Source organism: Thrips palmi, unplaced genomic scaffold (assembly GCF_012932325.1).
Source record: "Thrips palmi isolate BJ-2018 unplaced genomic scaffold, TpBJ-2018v1 HiC_scaffold_10, whole genome shotgun sequence".
NCBI classification, from domain to species: Eukaryota; Metazoa; Arthropoda; class Insecta; order Thysanoptera; family Thripidae; genus Thrips; species Thrips palmi.
Window position 1 is genome coordinate 6,918,808 of NW_023144621.1, and position 7,851 is coordinate 6,926,658.

The 7,851-nt window shown below is 47.6% G+C and overlaps 2 protein-coding genes across 5 annotated transcripts; one reads left to right on the forward strand and one right to left on the reverse strand.

Moving 5' to 3' along the window:
- Positions 1–599: 599 nt before the first annotated feature.
- On the reverse strand, positions 600–4,709 carry LOC117649087 (magnesium transporter NIPA2). Of its 4 annotated transcripts, XM_034391532.1 has the most exons (10): positions 4,453–4,589; positions 3,933–4,042; positions 3,707–3,829; positions 3,286–3,428; positions 3,096–3,204; positions 2,770–3,017; positions 2,449–2,690; positions 2,093–2,155; positions 1,805–1,963; positions 1,335–1,476 (listed from the first exon to the last, which is right to left on the reverse strand). In XM_034391532.1, exons 2-9 carry the CDS (start codon positions 4,027–4,029, stop codon positions 1,825–1,827), a joined length of 1,164 nt encoding a protein of 387 aa, XP_034247423.1. In that variant the 5' UTR covers positions 4,030–4,042; positions 4,453–4,589; the 3' UTR covers positions 1,335–1,476; positions 1,805–1,824. The 4 variants fall into 4 exon arrangements, with proteins under 4 accessions (XP_034247415.1, XP_034247407.1, XP_034247433.1 ...); XM_034391524.1 differs by lacking the exon at positions 1,805–1,963 and having other exon boundaries at positions 600–1,476; positions 4,572–4,709; XM_034391516.1 differs by lacking the exon at positions 1,805–1,963 and having other exon boundaries at positions 600–1,476.
- Positions 4,710–4,821: 112 nt separating this feature from the next.
- On the forward strand, positions 4,822–7,268 carry LOC117654544. Its single transcript, XM_034401248.1, has 5 exons — positions 4,822–4,954; positions 5,559–5,715; positions 6,087–6,336; positions 6,480–6,649; positions 6,821–7,268. Exons 1-5 carry the CDS (start codon positions 4,890–4,892, stop codon positions 7,148–7,150), a joined length of 972 nt encoding a protein of 323 aa, XP_034257139.1. The 5' UTR covers positions 4,822–4,889; the 3' UTR covers positions 7,151–7,268.
- Positions 7,269–7,851: the final 583 nt, after the last annotated feature.

Here is a 7,851-nt window from a genome sequence, read left to right on the forward strand (position 1 = left end):
GGCGCTATGAACACGTCGGTGAAGAAGCTGTGCACAATGCGTTGCCTACTTGCCGGCGCATGCTCACACTATTCCAGATTTTCTTCAGGAGTGGACTGTTAAGGGTCGAAATAGTCCTTCAAGTAGAGTCAGGAGTCTTAAGTGAGTGCTCCAGTACAACATACTCAAATTTGATCCGTTTTAAATTTTTTGCCCAAAACGATAAAAAAAAACCATGACACATTCTTTCGATGAAAATGGTCAACCTCCTCCGATTTGTCTAAAATTCATCTGGAACGTTGCTAGGGGTCTAAGAAATTGACATCCGGTGCCCAATGGTCTTTGCGACATTCTATTTGGCGTGAAAATGACTTTTCCCGTGACGCTAGTTGAGTACTGGTTCGGTGAAGAGACTGTGGACGATGGGTTGCCTACCTTCCGGCGCATGCTCACAAAAATTCGCGAGTTTACTTTTACAGCCAGGATGTCTCTAATTGCCTATTGCCGCTCTGTGGCGTGTGGAATGTGTGGCCTACCTTCACGGCACCACGTGTTATGGTTTCGTCTTGTGGCTTGCCCAATAAGATAAAGGAACTTTTTAAATAAGACATGGGGCAAAGTAAGATTGTTGGAGTGTTTTATTTTTCAAAAATATGGAATGTCAACATTACATTGAAACCATACCAATATGCAGTAAAAATCACAGACGAGATGAACTTTATACTTTTTATACTAAATACAGAGTCTTCCCAAAAACCCTGGCAACCTGAAGCCAGCTGAATCTGGTCATCGAAGCCACCCTGCATGCAGACTTAAAAGATACCTGACTTTATCCGCTTGTGGGGTATTTGCAAGTCACCGATTAAACAAATTATACAAATTATATTGTATGAAAATAAAACCCTAAAAATATTTTTTAAAAATTTAGATGCAGAATGGTAGAGGTATATGGACAAAATGTTGCATGAATAAATAAGACTAGACATAAAACGAACACATCTACTAGGAAAAATACCAAAGTTGACTTTATGGTGCAACATAAAAATGACAAGATGATAATAATAATAATGATGAACAGTCACTATAAGTAGTTACAGGCAGAACAAGCCTGAAGGCCGTTGCATACATTTCAAAATTAAAATCACGAAGAAAATATGACAACAGACTCAATTTTATCATGACACAGTGGCATGAATTGACAATATTGCCAACACATTTAAAAACTACAGGTAAAGTACCACCGTTTGATTAAGAGACAGTAAACAGGACGGAACTTGCTCAGACTCAGGAGAACGACAAAAAACTGTCACTTAGGATTAACAAGGGTTCCTTTGATAATTAAGTCAAATGGTGTGTGTAAAACCCGGACTACCATAAGAAGACTTTTTGAAAATGTTCTGTCGGCTTATTTGGCCTATTGGATCTTCTTCTTCAACAGGAACGGCGTGGAATGAATGTGTACCTGATGATAACAATTCTCGTTTGGGTCTCATCATGCTGGGAAAGAAAGAGAGAAAATGAATTATGATAAGACAGTCACAGTACCAGACAAACTCAGATAGGTAGAGAAAGTAACAGCCGCTGTGAGAAAGGGCATCCTCCCTCTCTGGGACATCACAACAGGTAAGCAAAAAAAAAGCATTGCAGACAGAACACGGCAGGACGTTGGTGGTATGTGATAAATGAACAAAGCTGTAAAACAAAAAGCAGAGAAGTGAAATGACTGAAAAGAATACATCACTCTGCTGCAGTTTACAGGAACAGACACCTGGACAACACAAAAAGTGAACACAAATAGGCTTAGGTCAGCGCTGACTTGAGGTACCTGGTGAAATAGATGTCAAGTCAAATGCAAACTCTTTCTGATAAGATTCCCAGATCAGTTTCAGAGTTTGTCTGGTACATTCCAAAGACCGGTGTTTCGTCAACTCCTAAAGAGGGGCAGATTAAGTAGGGAATACCAGATATCCTCCTCTGGATGTCACTGTGCGAAGAGTTTGACAAAGCAAAGACAATGCATAAGATTAAAGATTTAAAAGCTTATTGGTTAAATGACAGCTGAATTTAGGATATTCTCATGAAGTGTCTTTGATAGAAACAAATTATTATTTACCGGATCCACTTTGCACCCTCATCTCCACCCACTGACGAGCTTTCTCCATTTGAGGACTCAGAACTGAAGATGAAATAAAATGTTATTTGTGAGCGTTGCTATTCTGGTTCTGCCTTCACTACTATATTCATTCAAACTGGTAGGTACATCTCATACTGCCTTGGGCAAAAATTCAAACGCAGAAAACAGAAAATTTTTTTATCATCTTTTTATAGATTTTACAATAATGAAAGATAATTTATCAAATCCCTAACAATAATTACATAATGCGTAACACATTGAATACCAGCTAATGCACATATCTGAAAAATATTTTTACTTTAGTGATTAATTAATTGAAAAAATAAAACACTTACCCTTTAACATCAGCCACTGAAACTTCCACATCCTTAAAGGTGTTCAGGAGAACAATAGAGACAATAACTATCAAAAATCCACAACCACTCCCGAGAAAATCCACAGCAGACATGTTTTCCCATTCACGGAAAAGAAGGGCAGAAGCAATTACAACGAAAGTTGTAAAAAGGACATAATACACTGGTGTAACAATACCAGTATTAAAGAGATCCAATGCACGATTTAGGTAGTTCATTTGGACCTGCAAAAGATGAAACATAGTGTTACCAGAATGCCATAAGCAAAATGTACAAAACAAGAGTTTCTTGTCAAGAACTTACCACAATGCATGCAACAACTATAACTAACAATGTCAACGTCATCCCACCGGCAAGGGCATTGTCACCCTCAGCAGCGATGGCTTCCTTCACTGCCAATCCCAGACCCTTACATCCCAGGACAGTCACCGATCCCACTGAAGAGCAGAGCAGGACGTAAACAACGACATAGCGATGTCCATAGTTGGGTCCAACATAACATGCGAGAACAACTGCTAAAATGATTATGAGGATTTCATAAACAAGAAAACCTGAGAAGAAAAAGAAAATTATTAAGTAAAATTTAAACAGTGTGATAAGTTGAGAGAAATAAACAAGACTTAACTTACCTGGTTCTTGCAGTTTTTCTATTAACATACTGAGACTCTCAACCTCTTCCTCATGCGGAGCATGTATTACAATGACTGTAGAACCCAAAATACACAGGCAACAACCAAGCTGAAATCCAGAGAAGAGCAAAATAAATAAATGTTTGTTACAGGTTTATTTTAAAAGGTGACTGTACTGATTATGACAAACCTTCCCCAACAAGTTGAGCTTCTCATTCAAAAAGCGGGATGCTAAAACTGCCGACACCAAAACACTCAGTGCTCCAAGAGGGGTTACTAAGGCAGCTGGAGCAAAGGCGTATGCAATGAAGTTTGAAGCTTCACCAATACCCACTGTGAAACAAGAGGGCCGAAATGTTAAGGACAAAATATTATTTGAAGCTAAGAGCATGCATGTAAACCCAAAATTAAGTCGTTTGAAAAATGAGAGACTGAGAAGGCCTTCTACCCAGCAAACTCCAGACCAATCCCATCAATGCTCTCCATTGCGGCCATTGACGACATGCAAAGATTGGTCCAAAGTTTCCGATTGAATTGGTTAGAAGAGTGAAGGTATATCCAGAAAGACAGGTTTCAGTTGACATGCTCCACTTAATTAAGGATTGTCTTACTCGTTAAGAGACCCGCCCACCACATCCAGTCTCTGAGGTAGCCGAAGCCTCCAGCACTGGCACGGACGCCTCCAACCTTGTTGATGCGCAAGAGGGCCTTCTTCTTGATGATGAAGCTGCTTCCTAGAAAGGAATAAAGTCGAAAGTCAGAAAAATGCAACGCTGGAGATTGGCTGGTGATGTAACTGAGGCACCAAGAGGTTATGGCGCAGACTTGGTGACTTACCGATAAAGAGCGTGGAGCCGAGGGCGAGGCCCAGCCCGATGTAGAAGAACGTGATGTCATTTTGGTTTGGAGGCGGAGTGACGGTGGACGCCACCATCTTCTACATGCACCTGGCACACCAAACGAAACAACGGTGAGCACCATAAACAAATCAAGACAACACCGGGCCGTCAGCGTCCAGCCAGCAGACGACAGACAGCAGTGTAGCCAGCCAGGGGAACCACTCAAATAATGGAAGAAAGAGCATATTTTACAGCCGCATTACCACGGTGTGACGTAAGCTGAGAACGCGAGGAACACGAAGATTGAAAACAAAACGATAAAATCCGAGGCATCTTAAGACGATCGTCTTAAAAATTGACACTTTGGAAAATTTGAGCTCGATTTTTCATATCTGGGACTTCCCGCTTCAAATGCGATGTGGTCTGCCTACCCCCTAGGCGTTGAAAGAGCTGCAAAAGCAACTGTTGGGCCGCGGTCCCCGCGGTGAACGGTGCCGTTGCCGCGATGGGTGTCTTACCTCCGGGAGATAACTGCCGTGGTGGTGAGGTCCCCATACACCCCTAACGTAGAGGCCTCTATCCTAACGTAACCAGCAAACACGAAACTGGACGACTCTGCTACGCACTTCTAACTCACCTGGGGAGCTAGAAAAACACTGGACCGAAGGCGCGGGCGCGCGGCCCGGAGATTAGTCAGTCACTTGACGAGGCAGAGGCAGATAAGATACGTCGGACGTCGGAGGGCCGCGGGATGCCTGGACGAGCATCAGCGGTCTCTGCAATCGGCGAACTGAGTCCTGGGACCGATGGGTCAGCTCAGGTGGTGCGCCATATCCACGATATCGCCCGATTGCCACCTGCCCCCAAGATTGCCTGCTTGTCTTAGATAAGTGAGGCGGGCAGCCTGGCCGGGCAGCACGCAGCAGCGCGATGTCTCCGTCAGTTCCTGACAGCGATGGCGATGGCGGCGCGGACCCTGCTGGCGTCCCTCGGGGTCCTGCTCCTGGCTGCGGCCGTTTGGTGAGCTCTCCCTTTACTTCCAGGGCGCCACACCGCGGGAGAGAGTGAGAGAGGGATACTGTGGGTCCCGGCGGTGACTAGACGCCACGGTGCCTTGACGCGGCACTGCTGAACCGCCTAAATAAGCCTGCGCTGCAACGCTATGCGACGCTATGCGACGCCCACCCCGACTCGCCTGGACTCACTGCCCGGTTATCGCTCGTCCCAGCGAGACCAGACGTCCCACCCGAAAATTGGACCGCCCCACTCCCCTGATAAGCGGATGGCATGACGATAGGCGGCCCGGCCTGGCGGTGAGCTTACGCCGTGCCGCGCCGTGCCGTGCCGTGCCGTGCCGTGCCGTGCCGTGCCGTCGGAAGCGGTCGGTTTGTTTTTTGCGCGGACCGCACCTAGTGTGCGCGCTCCCCCCTCCGACAGCCGGCATGCGCCACCCTGGACACACACGCGTGGCCCGGCGAAGCCCCTACTCGCACCTACTGTCCAAACGGTGACGCCACCGCGTCCGCTATGCGTCATCAGGCACACCGCGGCGGCGGCTTTGGCCTGAGGGAAGTCCAAGTCCGACCGACTCGGCGCATCATGTGCGTTTCGATTTTATCTGCAGCGCGCAGGACAAGCTCGACAAGCTCGACAAGCGCGCCTCGGCCGACGCGGACATCGACCGGCTCACCGATGACGCCCTCGCCGGCATCGCGACGTTCGCCAAGGACACGGGGCTGGTCAGCCTCAACCTGCCCGATGTGGACCAGCACTTCTCCACCGTGAGTTGCTCTGTCTCTCTCGCACCCGTGACACAGTGGTCCAGAAGACCGGCGGAAGCGGCCAAAACTCTAGACCTGTTTTGAGCTCAATGGTCACCAAATGGAACTCGAACCCCTACCGTTGGATTCCTTGTTCAGAGAGCAATCCATTGGTGGGTTTCATACGCTCGGTTCGCGTCCCATTCAGCGACTCTGGAGCTCAAAACGCGTCTAGAGTTTTGGCCGCCTCCACCGGTCTTCTGGCCCACTGTGCGTGAGGGATGACGCCCGACGAGTGCGACAGAGACTCTCCGAAATGAGAAGTCCGCTTGATGACTTGTGCAGAGACTCGTGCACACACTCTTAACCTAACCTGAACCTGACTCCGCTAGACCGTGGCGTGGATCCTCAGCATCACCGGCAACCTCCAGCTGATGAATGGCCTTCTCACCAACTTCCAAACGATCCACCGCTTCGAGGACTCCCTGCTCACGTTCATCGAGTCCACGCAGGCGGACAACCCGAACGAGCTGGTCCTGCGCGTTGGGATCGAGATTCCGGAGATCGACGTAAGATCGGTGTACCCTCTGCCTCTCTTTCTCCCCAACACAGCGGGCTTGAAGATCGTTGTAGGCGGTCAAAATACCGGACGCGTTTTGAGCTCCAGAGTCGCTAAACGGGACTCGAACCGAAGTATGACCCCACCAATGGATTCCTCGTTCGGAGAGCAGTCCATTGGTGGGGTCACTCGTTCGGTTCGAGTCCCCGCGACTCTGGGGCTCAAAACGCGTCTCGAGTTCTGGCCGCCTCCACCGGTCGGTGCCCCGGGACGACGCGGGCTGGAGCCGTGATGTGCTGCGTGTTTCAGGCTGCATACGCCCGGACTTCGACGCGCCGGAAGCGCCGCGATGGTCATGCAGAACGGCAAGTTGCCATGGCGACCTCAGTCGCCTGGGTGAGTAAGGCGTGCGACCCTGCGGTGTGAGAGTAGGCAGTCCCGCCGAGCGCGCCCGGAGCGCCTGCGATGTCTGAGAAGGCAGTCCCGCCGAGCGCGCCCGGAGCGCCTGCGATGTCTGAGAAGGCAGTCCCGCCGAGCGCGCCCGGAGCGCCTGCGATGTCTGAGTAGGCAGTCCCGCCGAGCGCGCCACCACGACAGCCGCCTACCCTCCGAGCTTCTAGTATAGAGGCCTTCATATCCCTGTACGGAAATGTAGGGCTGTACTCTCGTCTTACGAGTCGGTTTGTGTTCCGTTGCAGAAAGATCAACGTGAAGGTCAAGGACGGCGTGGTGGGCTGGCTGGCGACGTTCATCAGCAACCTCGTGGTCGGCTTCGTGAAGAACAACGTCAAGAACGCGATCGAGCACCAGCTGCCATCCGTCATCAACGACATCCTCGCCAAGCTGGACATCGCGGACATGATCCGCCCTCACTTGGCTCCCAGGCTGGCTCTCTGAACCAGCAAACCAGTTTTTTAAATACACGACTGCCTGGCAGGATGGATTCTCTCTCATGTTTTTCGGCACTGTCACCTCGGGTTAATGGGGTCGGGCATTAAAATGCGAAACATCTTTTCATACTGTTTTGAAAAATGTCTTTTATTGAAATAAGAACAGACTTAGACAAAAAACAAAACAAAAGAAGAAACAAACAACATATAAACCATATGCTAAATCACATCTGACACTGCATCACAAGAAATATTTTTTTAAAGGCTGCAACGCCAGCAGGGAATGAGTACATTGACATCCTTTCCAGATACACTCTGCTGAGCAATTAACATTTAACAATTACAATACACCAGCTTCCAAGAATAAACTCATATTATAGATAAAAGACTTAAAATAGAGAAAGAGGAGAAATGGGAAGAAGAAGAAAAGACAACACAATAGCCAAGCTCAAAGGCATTTGGTTTCGGATGGAAACTACTAGAATAGAGGAGAAAATTATGAAAGGTTTGCATAAGAGCAGAGTTGAAAAGAACTGAGAACAGCATCTTTGAAAAGAAGCCGAAATATGAAATAATGATTAACATAGTAAATATAATGTAGAAAGTTTGAAAGGTTTTGAAAGAGAAGAATAGAATAATGAGGTAACAGCTAAAAGTGATTTTACACTTCAAGAAAGAAGTAACTTTAGGCATACACATTTTTTAAGC

Coding starts and splice junctions, on each gene's coding strand:
- LOC117649087 (XM_034391524.1), bottom strand. CDS start 4,029: ATGGTGGCGTCCACCGTCACTCCGCCTCCAAACCAAAATGACATCACG. Junction 3,205..3,285: donor AGCTCAACTTGTTGGGGAAG/GTTTGTCATAAT, acceptor TCTGGATTTCAG/CTTGGTTGTTGCCTGTGTAT. Junction 1,477..2,092: donor GAGGGTGCAAAGTGGATCCG/GTAAATAATAAT, acceptor TTTCTTTCCCAG/CATGATGAGACCCAAACGAG.
- LOC117654544 (XM_034401248.1), top strand. CDS start 4,890: ATGGCGATGGCGGCGCGGACCCTGCTGGCGTCCCTCGGGGTCCTGCTC. Junction 6,337..6,479: donor GATCGTTGTAGGCGGTCAAA/ATACCGGACGCG, acceptor CTGGGGCTCAAA/ACGCGTCTCGAGTTCTGGCC. Junction 6,650..6,820: donor TGGCGACCTCAGTCGCCTGG/GTGAGTAAGGCG, acceptor ATGTCTGAGTAG/GCAGTCCCGCCGAGCGCGCC.